This window comes from Tyto alba, unplaced genomic scaffold, assembly GCF_018691265.1.
Source record: "Tyto alba isolate M040663 unplaced genomic scaffold, T.alba_DEE_v4.0 Super-Scaffold_9, whole genome shotgun sequence".
In the NCBI taxonomy this organism is placed as follows: domain Eukaryota; kingdom Metazoa; phylum Chordata; class Aves; order Strigiformes; family Tytonidae; genus Tyto; species Tyto alba.
Window position 1 is genome coordinate 1006829 of NW_024881330.1, and position 15337 is coordinate 1022165.

At 57.1% G+C, this 15337-nt stretch overlaps 1 protein-coding gene across 5 annotated transcripts in view; it reads right to left on the reverse strand.

Moving 5' to 3' along the window:
* Nucleotides 1-4982: 4982 nt before the first annotated feature.
* ARHGAP39 (Rho GTPase activating protein 39) overlaps nt 4983-15337 on the reverse strand; it is a 162086-nt gene continuing 151731 nt past the window's right edge. For 4 of the 5 annotated variants that reach the window (XM_042785782.1, XM_042785784.1, XM_042785781.1 and 1 more), the window contains 6 exons: nt 14119-14211; nt 11013-11086; nt 7939-8138; nt 7402-7493; nt 7127-7296; nt 4983-6956 (listed from right to left, as the gene is read on the reverse strand). In XM_042785782.1, coding sequence (XP_042641716.1) covers nt 6762-6956; nt 7127-7296; nt 7402-7493; nt 7939-8138; nt 11013-11086; nt 14119-14211 — 824 coding nt within the window. In that variant the 3' untranslated portion in view covers nt 4983-6761. The remainder of the gene's footprint in view (nt 6957-7126; nt 7297-7401; nt 7494-7938; nt 8139-11012; nt 11087-14118; nt 14212-15337) is intronic. The other variant, XM_042785785.1, reaches the window with a different exon arrangement.

Here is a 15337-nt window from a genome sequence, read left to right on the forward strand (position 1 = left end):
CCCGGGACCGACAGACACCGACCGACGGACCGGGACCGACAGACACCGACCGACGGACCGGGACCGACAGACACCGACCGACGGACCGGGACGGACCGACCCCGACTGCCGGACCGGCGGGCACCGGAAGCGGCAGCGGCCCGGGCCGGTCCGTCGGTGACACCGCTCCGGGCGGAGCCTGGGCCCGCCCCGGGGGGGCCGGGGGGGCGCGGGACCCGCTCCTATAGACCCGTATAGATACCCCTACAGACCCAGAGACACCCACCCCCCTTATAGACAGGCACCCCTATACCCCCCCAGACACCCACCCCCCTATAGACAGGCACCCCTATACCCCCCAGACACCCCTATACCCCCCAGACACCCACCCCCCTATAGACAGGCACCCCTATACCCCCCAGACACCCACCCCCCTATAGACAGGCACCCCTATACCCCCCAGACACCCACCCCCCTATAGACAGGCACCCCTATACCCCCTCCAGACACCCACCCCCCTATAGACAGGCACCCCTATACCCCCCAGACACCCACCCCCCTATAGACAGGCACCCCCAGAGCACCCCTATAGACACCCGTATACCCACACCACCTATAGGCAGACACCCCTGGGCACCCCCAGGCACCCCTATAGCTGCCCACATCCCCTATAGGCACCCACACCCCCCTGGGCACTCCTATAGACACCCCTGCACCCCTTTTAGGCACCTATGTACCTCTCTAGGCACTCAATCCCCTATAGCTAGACACCCATGCCCCCCTGGGCACCCCTATAGGCACCCACCTGGCCCTATAGACACTCGTGTACCCCTGCAGCCCCACATCCACCCCTATAGGCACCCATACCATCCCTGCACACCCACCCTGCCATATAGATGCCCATACTCCCTATAGATAGCTGTGCCCCCCTATCTGCACCCACCTGCCCTTATAGACACCCCTACCCCCTACAGACCCCCACCCACCCCTATAGACACCCATAGCCCCTACAGCTACCCAGCCACCTCTATACACGCCCACACCCCCCTATAGACACCCAGCCACCCCTACCCACCACATGCCCCTATAGACACCCCTCATGCCCCTATAGACACCCCTCATACCCCTATAGACACCCTATAGATCCCCCCCACACACATGTGCACCCCTCTACACCCCCCATAGCCATGCCCACACCCCTACAGAGACTCATGAGCCCCTATACACACGCATACCCACCTGTATGCCCCTATAGACACCCATATACCCCTATATCCACCCACATGCCCCCCTGTGTACCCCTATACGCCCATACCCTCCTTGTGCCCCTCCCCTCCACCCCCCTATAGAAACTCTCTGTGTGCCCCGAGCTCCCTTATACACCCCTCTATACATCCCTGTGTAGCTTTATGTACCCCTATACACACCCTGGCCAGAGCCTATGCAGTTTTCTGTACCCCTATATACCGCCGTGCTCCCCCATCTCGTCCTGTGCACTCCCTATACACCCCCCCCTTCGCCCTCTATACGCCTCCCAGCACCCCCTATAGACCCTGTGCACCCCACATACACCCCGTGTGCATCCCTACGGCCCCAGGGCGGTATGTATACATCCCATACGCTCCCGGGACGGGGCGGGGGGGGGGGGGGATGTACACACCCTATACTGCCTGGTGACCTGATGCTGCTTGCAGGTGGAGCCCTATACATGATCTATACGGCCTGCATGGTGGGGGGGCATGACCATATAAACCCCTATAGAAGCTGTATGGCGTGGGGGGTCTTCCCTATACAGCCTGTGTGCTGGGGGATGAGCATATACACCCCTATAGAAGCTATAGGGTGTGGGTGGGGCTTCCCTATATGGCCTGCATGGTGGGGGATGACCATATACACCCCTATAGAAGCTATAGGGTGTGGGTGGGGCTTCCCTATATGGCCTGCATGGTAGGGGATGACCATATACACCCCTATAGAAGCTATAGGGTGTGGGTGGGGCTTGTACAGACCCCTATACATCCCTGGCCACCCCCTGGGGTGCAGCGGGGCCCTTACACCACTCCACACCCCCCCCCCCCAAGCCCCTATAGGGGCCTCCCAGCCCTCATTCCGCTCCAGAGTGAACGCGCCGCAGGGCAGCACTGGCCATACGTAGCTTTATTCACACACTGGGGCGGCGCCTCTATACGTCCACGCGCCCCAATTACAGAGTTCGGCACCCACGGGACCCCCCCCCCCCACACCCTCCCCCCCTCCCCCTGTGCCCCCCCACACTCGGGGGAGGGTCCCGCAGCAGCTGGGGGGGGAGGAGGTGTGGGGGGGTTTTAGTCCCTTTTTTTTTTCTTTTTTTGTGTGTGTTTTAGTGTTTTTTTTTTTTTTTTTCTTCTAATAATTTTTCTCCTTTTTCATAATAAATAAAACCTTGAGTTTTAATAAAAAAAAAATCAAAAAAAAGAAAAAAAAAAAGAAAAAAAAAAACAAAAAAAGGACGGGGGGGTGGGGGAGGAAGGGAAAAAGAGAAAAAAAAAAAAATGAAAGAAAGAAAAAATGAAGATAAAAATCCTGGAGGGAAAAATGAAACAGGAGTCGAGGAAGTGGAGACCCCCCCCCCTCTCCCCCCCCCCGGCGCCTGGCAGTGAGCAGAGCTGGGAGGTAGCGCTGGGTGCCCCCCACCCCGGGGACCCCCCCCACTCGTGGGACCCCCCTCCCTCCCCCCCCCCCACGAGAAAATAGCATCTGCCTTGAAAATTAGGGGGCTCTAATTAATAACTCTCTTTATAGATCTATATACTCTGATGGGTGTGTCCCCCCCCCGCCTCCCCCCACGGTGGGTGCTGCCCCCCCCCACCCAGTGGGTGCCCCTTGGGTGCCCCCCACGGTCCCGCCTGGCCCCGAAGGCACTTGGGGGGGGGGGGGCCGTGGGGGGGGAGGGGGCACCTCCTCCTGCTGCCGGGGGGACCCCTGGGCTCCAGTGGGGGAGATGGGGGGGGGGGGGCGAGGATGAGGGTGCTGAGGTGGGAGCAGGAGATGATGGGTGCCAAGATAAGTTGGGTGAGACCAGGAGATGATGGGTGCCAAGGTGGGACCAGGAGAACCAGGAGATGGGTGCCAAGGTGGGACCAGGAGATGATGGGTGCCAAGATAAGTTGGGTGAGACCAGGAGATGATGGGTGCCAAGGTGGGACCAGGAGAACCAGGAGATGGGTGCCAAGATGGGACCAGAACCAGATGATGGGTGCCAAGATGGGACCAGGAGAACCAGGAGATGGGTGCCAAGATGGGACCAGGAGATGATGGGTGCCAAGATAAGTTGGGTAAGACCAAAAGATGATGGGTGCCAAGGTGGGACCAGGAGATGATGGGTGCCAAGGTGGGACCAGGAGAACCAGGAGATGGGTGCCAAGGTGGGACCAGGAGATGATGGGTGCCAAGGTGGGACCAGGAGAACCAGGAGATGGGTGCCAAGGTGGGACCAGGAGATGATGGGTGCCAAGGTGGGACCAGGAGAACCAGATGATGAGCACCAAGATGGGTTGGGCAGGACCAGGAGATGATGGGTGCCAAGGTGGGACCAGGAGATGATGGGTGCCAAGGTGGGACCAAGAGATGATGGGTGCCAAGATGGGACCAGAACCAGATGATGGGTGCCAAGATGGGACCGGGAGAACCAGGAGATGGGTGTCAAGGTGGGACCAGGAGAACCAGGAGATGGGTGCCAAGGTGGGACCAGGAGAACCAGATGATGGGTGCCAAGATGGGACCAGGAGAACCAGGAGATGGGTGCCAAGGTGGGACCAGGAGATGATGGGTGCCAAGATAAGTTGGGTAAGACCAAAAGATGATGGGTGCCAAGGTGGGACCAGGAGAACCAGATGATGGGTGCCAAGGTGGGACCAGGAGAACCAGGAGATGATGGGTGCCAAGATGGGACCAGGAGAACCAGGAGATGATGGGTGCCAAGGTGGGACCAGGAGATGATGGGTGCCAAGATAAGTTGGGTAAGACCAAGAGATGATGGGTGCCAAGGTGGGACCAGGAGATGATGGGTGCCAAGATAAGTTGGGTAAGACCAAGAGATGATGGGTGCCAAGATGGGACCAGGAGAACCAGGAGATGGGTGCCAAGGTGGGACCAGGAGAACCAGGAGATGGGTGCCAAGGTGGGACCAGGAGATGATGGGTGCCAAGATGGGACCAAGAGATGATGGGTGCCAAGATGGGACCAGAACCAGATGATGGGTGCCAAGATGGGACCAGGAGAACCAGGAGATGGGTGTCAAGGTGGGACCAGGAGAACCAGGAGATGGGTGCCAAGGTGGGACCAGGAGATGATGGGTGCCAAGATAAGTTGGGTAAGACCAAGAGATGATGGGTGCCAAGATGGGACCAGGAGAACCAGGAGATGGGTGCCAAGGTGGGACCAGGAGAACCAGGAGATGGGTGCCAAGGTGGGACCAGGAGAACCAGGAGATGATGGGTGCCAAGATGGGACCAGGAGATGATGGGTGCCAAGATAAGTTGGGTAAGACCAAGAGATGATGGGTGCCAAGGTGGGACCAGGAGATGATGGGTGCCAAGGTGGGACCAGGAGAACCAGATGATGAGCACCAAGATGGGTTGGGCAGGACCGGGAGGAAACAACAGGCACCAAGATGGGTGGAGGAGAAGCAGGAGATGATGGGTGCCAAGGTGGGTCCAACCAGCCCAAGATGATGACGGGCATCGAGATTGTTTGGGTAGGACCAGGAGGGGACGATGGGCACCAAGATGGTTTGGGCAGAAGCAGGAGAAGAAGATGATGGGTTCCAAGATGGGTTGGGTGGAATTGGGAGGAGATAACAAGTGTCCAGCTGGGCCAAGCAGAGATGACGGACACCAGGCCGGGTTGGGCAGAACCAGGAGGAGATGACGGGCTCCAAGGTGGGTCCAGGAGGACCAGTGGGACATGATCGACGCCAAGATGTGTCCAGCAGGGTAAAGTAGAGATGATGGGCACCAACCCAAGTTCAGCAGGAGCAGGAGGAGATGACGGATGCCAAGATGGGTCCAGGAGAATCAGGAGAAGACGATGGGCACCAAGATGAGTCCAGCACGAGCAGGAGGAGATGATGGGTACCAAGATGTTTTGGGCAGGACCAAGCAGAAATGACGGGCATCAAGATGGTTCCAGGAGAACCAGGAAATGATGAGTGCCTAGATGGTTCCGGCAGGACCAGGACATGAGAGATGCCAAGATGGGTCCAGCAGGCCCCAAGCAGAGATGATGGGCACAAAGACGAGTTGGCCAGCACCAGGAGGAGATGATGGGCATGAAGATGGGTCCAGAGAAGCAGGAGGAGGTGATGGATCCAGCAGGAGCAGGAGGACATGACAGGTGCCACGACGAGTTGGGCAGGACCAGGAGGTGATGACAAGTGCCAAGGTGGGTCCAGCAGGACCAGGAGGAGGAGATGGACACCAAGGTGGGTCCGGGAGGACCAGGCAGGGGTTATGGGTGCCAAGATGAGTCCAGCAGGACCAGGAGGAGGAGATGGACACCAAGGTGGGTCCGGGAGGACCAGGCAGGGGTTATGGGTGCCAAGATGAGTCCAGCAGGACCAGGAGGAGATGATGGACACCAAGGTGGGTCCGGGAGGACCAGGCAGGGGTTATGGGTGCCAAGATGAGTCCAGCAGGACCAGGAGGAGGAGATGGACACCAAGGTGGGTCCGGGAGGACCAGGCAGGGGTTATGGGTGCCAAGATGAGTCCAGCAGGACCAGGAGGAGATGATGGACACCAAGGTGGGTCCGGGAGGACCAGGCAGGGGTTATGGGTGCCAAGATGAGTCCAGCAGGACCAGGAGGAGGAGATGGACACCAAGGTGGGTCCGGGAGGACCAGGCAGGGGTTATGGGTGCCAAGATGAGTCCAGCAGGACCAGGAGGAGATGATGGACACCAAGGTGGGTCCAAGAGGACCAAGCCAAGATGAGTCCAGCAGATCCAGGCAGAGATGATGGGTGGCAGGATGGGTCCTTCAAGGCCAGGAGCAGACGCCGGGTCCTGCGCTGGGTCCAGCAGGGCCAAGCAGACGTGGTGGGCGCCGAGACAGGACCTTTGGGGCGCGCCCCCCCCACCCCCCCCAGCACCCATCCCCCTGGGTGCACCCCGAGCTGCACCCCGGTTGTGCCGCCGTCTCCTTCCCTGCGGGGTGGGGACACTTGTCACTCAGGTCGTTGACGTGCCACGTTCTCCGGGCGCTCGGCGCAGCGCCGGTGGCTTCTCCTGGTCCATTCCCCCCTCGCCCCCCCCCGGAGGTTCTCCCCGCCCCACGGCCGCCCCACGGCTCTGCTCTCAGCCAGACACCCGACCCCAAATGAAGATGTTGGGGGGGGGGGGAACCCGTTTGATGCCTCCCCGCCCGTCACCCATGGCCACGCAGGACTGGAAACGTCACCCGTCCCCAGGGATGCTCCTCGCCTTGCTCTGTGGGTGCCACCATCCCCCGGGGACCCCCGAAACGGCCGATCCCCCCTGTTCCACACACCCCACACTCCCCCCCCCCCCCCCCCGCCCCCGGAGAGGTGGGCAGTGAGATGGCTGGAAGGTCGGGCCGGGACACCAGGAACGGTCCCCGTGTCCTGGAGCAGGATGGGCAGGGTGCCACCAGCACCCTCCTTCCGCGGGGTCCAGCTTGTGCTCCTCGGCCGGGGGAAAGGGCGGGGGGGGGCTCATTGAGGGGGGGGTGGGGGGAGATTTGAGGAGGGGGTGACACACACACACACACGCGCGCGTCGGCGGCTGCTATAGGACGCCCTCCATGAAGCTGGTGTCGAGGTGCTGGATGAGCACCCGGATGAAGGACATCTCCTTGCGGGTGTTCTCGAAGATGATCCGCGGGTCGTCCGACTGGCAGCGCAGGCAGTTGGGGGCCATCACCATGGCCAGGTTATTGACGTCCATCTTGGTGACGGCCACGTTGGCCGGCTGCACGAACACCTGGGGCGGGAGGAGGAAGGTGGGGGGGGGGGGCGATGGGGCGGGGTGGGGGGCACCCCCTGGGGAACCCTACAGCAACGTGGGGGAACCCAACGCCACCTCGAGAGGGGCAAGCGGACTGGGAGGGGAGGGGTGTGGGTGGGGGGGGGGGAGTGGGTTCTCCTCCGTACCTGGAGGAAGCGGATGAGGTAGCACAGCACCGTTTTGTTGATCCTGGGCAGAGAGTGGACGACAGCGATGGCCGCCTCGGGGTTCTCGTAGTGGGTGATGCACTGCTCGTAAAACTCGTGGGGGATCAGCGGTTCCTCCAGCTCCCGGTACCAGAGCTTCAGCAGGGAGGCTGGTGGAGGCGGGGGGGGGGGGGAGACAGAGAAGACGGGGAGACGTGAGCCGTGGCGGATGGAAGACCTGATTCTGCGCCCCACACAACGCCCCGGGGTCCTACCGGGAACGTGGGGGTCCTCCAAGCCCGTGGGGATCTTCCACTGGTCCACCTGCAGCTTGAGGGCGTTCACCTCGTCGATGTCACCGGGGACTCTGCAGGGGGGAAGGGAACGTCCGTAACCCAATAAGAGATGGGGACCCACCTGCCTCACAGCCCTCCTGGGGTTCGGGGGGGTGTCCCCCTGGGTGCATGAAGGGCTCAAGGAGAGCCAAGAGGGGACATCAGCTGGGGACGGAGCCATCTGGGGACCTGGTTGCTGCCCCACAGGGATGTGCTGTGATGGGGGGGGGGGGGTTGCTGCATGAAGACCTGATGGGCGTCAAAAAACAGGCGTGACCCGGTTGCGGAGGAAACCCCCATGGCCATGGGAGCGAGGAGAAGTTGCCCTCTGCCCCACGGGAGGAGAAAGGCCCCCATGGGGACACGGGGAAAGCTGGGGGGGGTGGGTGGTTGCCTCCTAATGCGGCTTCCCCCGGAAGGTCCAGGTTGTCACCAACCTTGGGAGAGGTCCTCTCGGCAGCCGTGGGGTGGCTTTACCTGAAGATGCCCTCGGTCTGGTCGCCGTTGAGGGCCAGGACCTCCTCGGAGAGGCGGGTCTGGACCCAGGGCAGCTGCCGGTCGGGGTACCGCTCCTTCTGCATGGTGATGATGTCCTGCAGGGAGCTGCCAAACATGGAAGGGTTGAAGACGGCGTTCTTGGCGTGGCGGATCTCCTCGATGTTTGGCTTCTTCAAGCCCTGCAAGAGACAAGAGAAGGCCGCCGGTGCCGTCAGGAGCTGTGGCCAGGGTGCGTCTCCCCCAACCCCCACCCCAACCCACCCAACCCGGGTGGGGATGTGGGGTCCTGCTCAATCCCAGCACCCCGCGGCCGAACGCTCCGGGGATGGTTGTGACCCGTCCAGAGCCTGAGCTCGTCGCGTGATGGGGGACAGTGGATGGAGCCATGAACTCCAGCCAACCCTGCCAAGGTCTCCAACAGCGCCGCGCACCGGCAGCTCGGTGCCGAAGCGCAACCGGTGGGCAGGTGCCTCCACCCACCATCTTGTTTCAAAAGCTTGGTAGGTGCTTGGTAGGACCCCCGTGTTCTGCTCTAGGGCCACGGCCACGTTGGAGCATCTACACCGACGAGCCACGTAGGGAGGAGGAGCCGCCGCTCTGGGATCCTTCCGGCGAGGAAAGCACCGGCACCGCGGTTGGTTTGTCCCTGCCTGCCCGAAGCGACGGCACCGGCACCGAATCCTGCGTGGCGAGGGGCCGGAGGAGACTTCTGGGTTCCTTCTCCAGATGGTGTGGTGGTTTGGTCACGGGAGGGCACTGCTGTGTGGTGGGATGAAGGGATGGACACAGCGGGCATGTGCGTGGTGGGACACAGAAGAGGAGATGGACACAGTGGATGTGTGTGTGGTGGGAGGCAGAAGAGATGGACACAGTGGACATGAGCGTGGTGGGAGGCAGAAGAGGAGGTGGACGCGGTGGACGTGGATGTGGTGGGAGGCAGAAGAAGAGTTGGACGTGGTGGACGTGTGCATGGTGGGAGGCAGAAGAGGAGGTGGACAGAGTGGATGTGTGGTGGGAGGCAGAAGAGATGGACAGAGTGGACATGAGTGTGGTGGGAGGCAGAAGAAGAGATGGACGTGGTGGATGTCTGCGTGGTGGGACGCAGAAGAGGAGGTGGACAGAGTGTATGTGTGGTGGGAGGCAGAAGAGGAGGTGGACGTGGTGGACATGGATGTGGTGGGAGGCAGAAGAAGAGATGGACACAGTGGTCATGAGTGTGGTGGGAGGCAGAAGAGGAGGTGGACGTGGTGGACGTGGATGTGGTGGGAGGCAGAAGAAGAGATGGACACAGTGGTCATGAGTGTGGTGGGAGGCAGAAGAGGAGGTGGACGTGGTGGACGTGGATGTGGTGGGAGGCAGAAGAAGAGATGGACACAGTGGTCATGAGTGTGGTGGGAGGCAGAAGAGGAGGTGGACAGAGTGGACGTGTGGTGGGAGGCAGAAGAGATGGACACAGTGGACATGAGCATGGTGGAAGGCAGAAGAGGAGGTTGACGTGGTGGACGTGGATGTGGTGGGAGGCAGAAGAGGAGATGGACGTGGTGGATGTCTGCGTGGTGGGACACAGAAGAGGAGGTGGACACAGTGGACCTGTGCGTGGTGGGAGGCAGAAGGGGAGATGGACGCGGTGGATGTGTGCGTGGTGGGAGGCAGAAGAGGAGGTGGACAGAGTGGATGTATGGTGGGAGGCAGAAGAGATGGACAGAGTGGACCTGTGCGTGGTGGGAAGCAGAAGAAGAGATGGACGTGGTGGATGTGTGCGTGGCGGGACGCAGAAGAGGAGGTGGATGCGGTGGACATGGATGTGGTGGGAGGCAGAAGAAGAGATGGACAGAGTGGTCATGAGTGTGGTGGGAGGCAGAATAGGAGATGGACAGAGTGGATGTGTGGTGGGAGGCAGAAGAGATGGACACAGTGGACATGAGTGTGGTGGGAAGCAGAAGAGGAGGTGGACGTGGTGGACGTGGATGTGGTGGGAGGCAGAAGAGGAGATGGACGTGGTGGATGTGTGCGTGGTGGGAGGCAGAAGAGGAGGTGGACAGAGTGGATGTGTGGTGGGAGGCAGAAGAGATGGACACAGTGGACATGAGTGTGGTGGGAAGCAGAAGAGGAGGTGGACGTGGTGGACGTGGATGTGGTGGGAGGCAGAAGAAGAGTTGGACGTGGTGGATGTGTGCGTGGCGGGAGGCAGAAGAGGAGATGGACACAGTGGATGTGTGCGTGGTGGGAAGAAGAAGATGAGGTGGACGCGGTGGACGTGGATGTGGTGGGATGAAGGGATGGGCGTGGTGGACACGTGTGTGGTGGGATGCAGAAGAGGGGGTGGACGCGGTGAACACGGGCGTGGTGGATCAGCGGCACATGGCCACCGATGAGCGCCTTGGTGAGCCTGGTGGGTGACGCATCCCCTCCCACCATGGGCCTCGTCTTGGCCGATGCTGCCGGGAGAAGATGAGCTGCCGTGGTGCAAGGAGGGGTCCCACCATCTCTTCTCTACCCCCATGAAACGAGGAGGAAGGGAAACTGAGGCAGCCGTGGTGGGGCCATGAAGAGCACCCCAGGCTGAAAATGAATCCCGATCTGGCGTATTCTGTGAAAGAAATCCAGCGATGGTGCCCAGGGTGGATCTGCCTCGGCGAGCCACCGTGGTGATGGTGACCACCCAAAGCCGGGGAGATGGAAGCTGCTGGAGCATCTTTTCCAATCCCTGGCGCGTTTTTTCTCCGGAGTTTTGCTCCCAGGATCCTTTCCTTAATCCCTGTTGGATCCCTTGGTCATGGGTAGGTTTGGGAAGGACGCAGGGGGACCCCGGAAGGTCCCCAGAGGGGACGCAGTGACGGATAAACCATGTCGGAGATTCCCTCAGCATCCTCACCACGGGTCCGGCACAACCTACCGCCCTATTTTCGGTGCTCTCCAGTCTCATCCCTCCTCCTCCTCCTCCAGACCCCATCCCCAAACCCCAGTAGCCCCCCGGGTGGTCCCGACTGGGTGTGTGGGGGGGTGGTGGCCACCCACCGCTGCCCGCCCCGTGCCCAACGCTTGGACGATACCTTCTTGGCTCCCGTCAGCGCTGCCTTCTGCAGCTTGTTGTAGCAGTACTTGGCGTAAGTGCTTATTGCCACCCCTGCAAGAGAAAACAAAGCGGGGGGGGGGGGGTTGGGGGGGCGGGTCACCTCTGGCTCATGGTGGGGTCCTGGGGGGGGGGGGCCTGTCCCCTTCCAGGGGTGGGGGTGAAGCTCATCCCAAGGCCAGGAGGACACCGAGGTCCCCCCGGGGGGATGGGGGGGGGGCAGCACCAGCGCTGCTCTATCTCTGTCCCTGTCACCGCTCCCGGGCTGGGGGGGGGGGGGAGGTTGAGGAGGACGAGGTGTCGTGTGTGTGTGTGTGTGTGTGTGTGTGTGTCCCCTCCTCCTCCTCCTCCCCCTCAACCCCCGGCCCCTTCTTGCAGGGAGGGTCCCCACAACTCAACCCGCTCCCCAAAGAGCCTCAAACTTTGGAGAAACCACGTCCTCGTACCCGCCAAACGCGGAGCCCCCGGCACCATCCGCGGCTCCGGCCTCTCCTCTGGCGGCCTCGTGCGGGGACGTCCCGGCTTTCGGGGTTCATTTTTCACCCCGCAGCCACCGCTTCCACCGTCACCACCCCCTCTTCTACAACGTCCACCCTCTCCTCCCGATGTGCTTCCACAAGGCGCCCTCAACCCTTGGAGCATCCCCGAGATGCCAGGGGGGCTCATCCCATGGGAGATGCTCCAACATCCCGCGGCCAAGAGCCGCCGGGGAGCTGGTGGTACCTTCTGGACCGCCCCAGAAGAAGCTGGCAGCCCCATAAATTCTTCCAAGAGCCTAAAAATAGGCAAACTGAACAACAACAACAACAACAACAACAACAACAAAAAAAAGTCCATCCCCTGGGACATTCTCTCCTTCAGTAGCTTTGAAACCACGCTGCCAGCACCGCCCCCACCGCCGGCGCGGCTTTTGTGCCACGTCCCGGCGCGTCCCAAACCCGTCAGTCAGGACAGTCCAGGAGCTAAAAATGTGCTTTTTGTATTTTAATATTGGGGCAAAAAAAAAGGGGAAAAGAGGGCTCCTGGAGAAGAGCCAGCGGCTGGCAGCTGCTCGCCGTCCCCACCCTCTGACGGGCACTTTTTGGTTAAAACCAAACTTGGGGACTTGGGTTCACCTACTTTTCCCGCCATCCCTGATGCCGTTGTCTTCAAAGGGTTTCTCTGATTTTTTTTTTTTTTTTTTTGGAGGGGCAGTAAATGCTCCGGGGGGGGGGGGGATGATGGATGTGTGTGTGGGGTCTAAAGACACCCCGAAGGAGAGAGCTTGGGGCTTGTCCAGGACCGGGTGACCTCAAATCTGGTGCCCATTCGTTGAACCATCGAATCATGGAACGGGTTGGGTTGGGAGGGACCTTTGGGGGTCATCTAGTCCACCCCCCCCCTGCCACTGGGGGGGGGGGACAGCTTCCCCTCGAGCGTGTTGCTTCTTTGGAGGCAGCCCAGGAGACGACTGGCTTCCTGGGCTGCGCGCCCCCACCGCGGGCTCATGCCCCCTTTGTCACCCTCCAGTGTCCCCAAGCCCTCCGCTCTTCTCCGTCCCTTCATCCCCCGGCCCGAGACCTGGGGGGTTGCCCCCACCTCGCCCACGGCCGGGTTGAACCTCACGAGGTTCACGCGGGCCCCGACTTCTCCAGTTCCCTCCGGCGGGCCGACCCCACCGCGCGGGTCGGTGTCGTCTCCAAGCTTGCCGAGGGCGCGCTCGGCACCGCTACGGCGGTGATGGAGACACTCAACGGCGACCGCAACTCACGGGCGCTCCCGAGGCCATTTCTTGGGGTGCCACCACCCCCCCCCCCCCCAACCCCTCCCCACCAGCTCCAGGTCCCGGCCCCACCATGGCCGGGGGGGGGGGGGGGGGTCCGGGTTGAGGTCCCTCGTCTTGCGTTGGCCGCCTCCGGGATGCCGAGCCTCCACCGGCATCTCGCGCCGGGCCGGCCACTTCCCGGCAAACCTGCCGAAAGCCAGAGGGATGCTGGGAAAAGGGGCTTGTCCCCTGCCCCGCCCCGCCCCGCCCCGCCCTGCCCCGCCCTCAGCACCAAGGATGGGCGTGCCCACCTCAGGGTCACCCGAGAAAACCCATCAGCGTCTTCTAAGAGGCTCCGCTTAATTAAACTCCTACCTTCCACCCCTTGCTAATGACTATTAAATCTCTATATTTATGTATAATAGCATATATGTATACTATAACATATATGTATAGATAACATTATATATGAGATTTTAGATAAATATCATATAAAATAATTAAGGTATAAGTCCACAATATAGTATTTATATATTATATCGTACTGGATAAATAACATAATGTGTAAATATATTATATATTTATATAACAGGTAATATGAAGAATATGAATAATGTCTAAATACATTATATAATACTTCTATATTATATAATACTTTTGATATTATTTAGTATAGAAAAGATAATGCATTCTAATGCATGTAATGGATATAATGCGTGTGACATTATAATGCATATTATATATTGCATTTTCAACGCATAAATATTATATATCATGTTATATACAGTATATACATGTTATATATATAACATGATGTATGATATTCTACATTTATAGAATATATTTATTTATTACATATTTGCATTATTCCTATTCAAGTTTACGTTCTTTAATTTGTAGCAGTGCCCACATATTATCCATGTTATATATAATATATACAATATATTTCTCCGTCACACACCCTTCTGTCTAGGAATATGCTGGACTGTCTGTAAATGCGTCTCACGCATGAGCATGATACATAATGTTATCTATAAATATAGGGCAGACTTGTCTCTGGAGGGTCACAAGATATCTAGAAGCGGAACACGCGGGCCCGGAAGCTTTTTCCGTGCTCTCCCTTCCACTCGATGCTACTCGATCTTTTTGGCCCCTGTACCTCCATCCGCTGCCGGGGGGACGGAGATCCCTGCCCCCCCGGGGTCGCCCCCCGCTCCCCCCCCGGCCCCCCGGGAGCGCAGCCCCTCCGAGCGCCGGGGGGGGAGTGGGGAGGGGGGCCGGGGGGGTTGGCTACCAGGGCTGAGAGAAAGAAGCCCCAAGCGAGCGGTGCCACGGCCCCTACCATCGTGCTCTTCGATATAGGGCTTGGGTTTCTTTCTCAATTTGGATTTCTTCTTATTGGTCCTTTCCAGGATCTCTTTAATGTGCTGGGTCACTGGGAAACAAACAAAGCGATGAAGACAAGGGAATGGAACGGAAGGGGGAAAATGAAAACAGCAACGAAACTGGAAATTAAAAAGGAACGGGGAAAATGGTAACGTAAATTTAAAAAAAAAAAAAAAAAAAAAGAAAGAAATTGACTGAAAGTAAAAAGAAAAAAAAAAGAAAACAACTGAAAGTAAAAAGAAAAAAAAATAAATCAATAGACTGAAAGTAAAAAGAAAAAAAAAAGAAATTGACTGAAAGAAAAAAGAAAAAAAAAAAGAAATCAACTGAAAGTAAAAAGAAAAAAAAAGCAATCGACTGAAAGTAAAAAGAAAAAAAAAATCGACTGAAAGTAAAAAGAAAAAAAAAAAAGAAAACAACTGAAAGTAAAAAGAAAAAAAAAAGAAATCAATAGACTGAAAGTAAAAAGAAAAAAAAAAAAAGAAATCGACTGAAAGTAAAAAGAAAAAAAAAAAGAAATTGACTGAAAGTAAAAAGAAAAAAAAAAGAAATCGACTGAAAGTAAAAAGAAAAAAAAAGAAATCGACTGAAAGTAAAAAGAAAAAAAAAATCGACTGAAAGTAAAAAGAAAAAAAAAAAAGAAAACCACTGAAAGTAAAAAGAAAAAAAAAAGAAATCAATAGACTGAAAGTAAAAAGAAAAAAAAAAAAGAAATCGACTGAAAGTAAAAAGAAAAAAAAAAAGAAATTGACTGAAAGTAAAAAGAAAAAAAAAAGAAATCGACTGAAAGTAAAAAGAAAAAAAAAGAAATCGACTGAAAGTAAAAAGAAAAAAAAAATCGACTGAAAGTAAAAAGAAAAAAAAAAAAGAAAACCACTGAAAGTAAAAAGAAAAAAAAAAGAAATCAATAGACTGAAAGTAAAAAGAAAAAAAAAAAAAGAAATCGACTGAAAGTAAAAAGAAAAAAAAAAAAGAAAGCTGGAAGTGAAGCCAGAAAGGAAAATAAGCAAGAACTAACATGAAAAATTAAAATAAAAAACAAACAATGAAGCTGAAAATGAAAATAAGGAAGAACCAAAATGAAAGATGAAAAGAAAAATAAAACAATGAAATGAAACTGAAAAGGAAGCTGGACAGGAAAATAGACAAGAACTAAAGTAAAAATGCAAACAAAA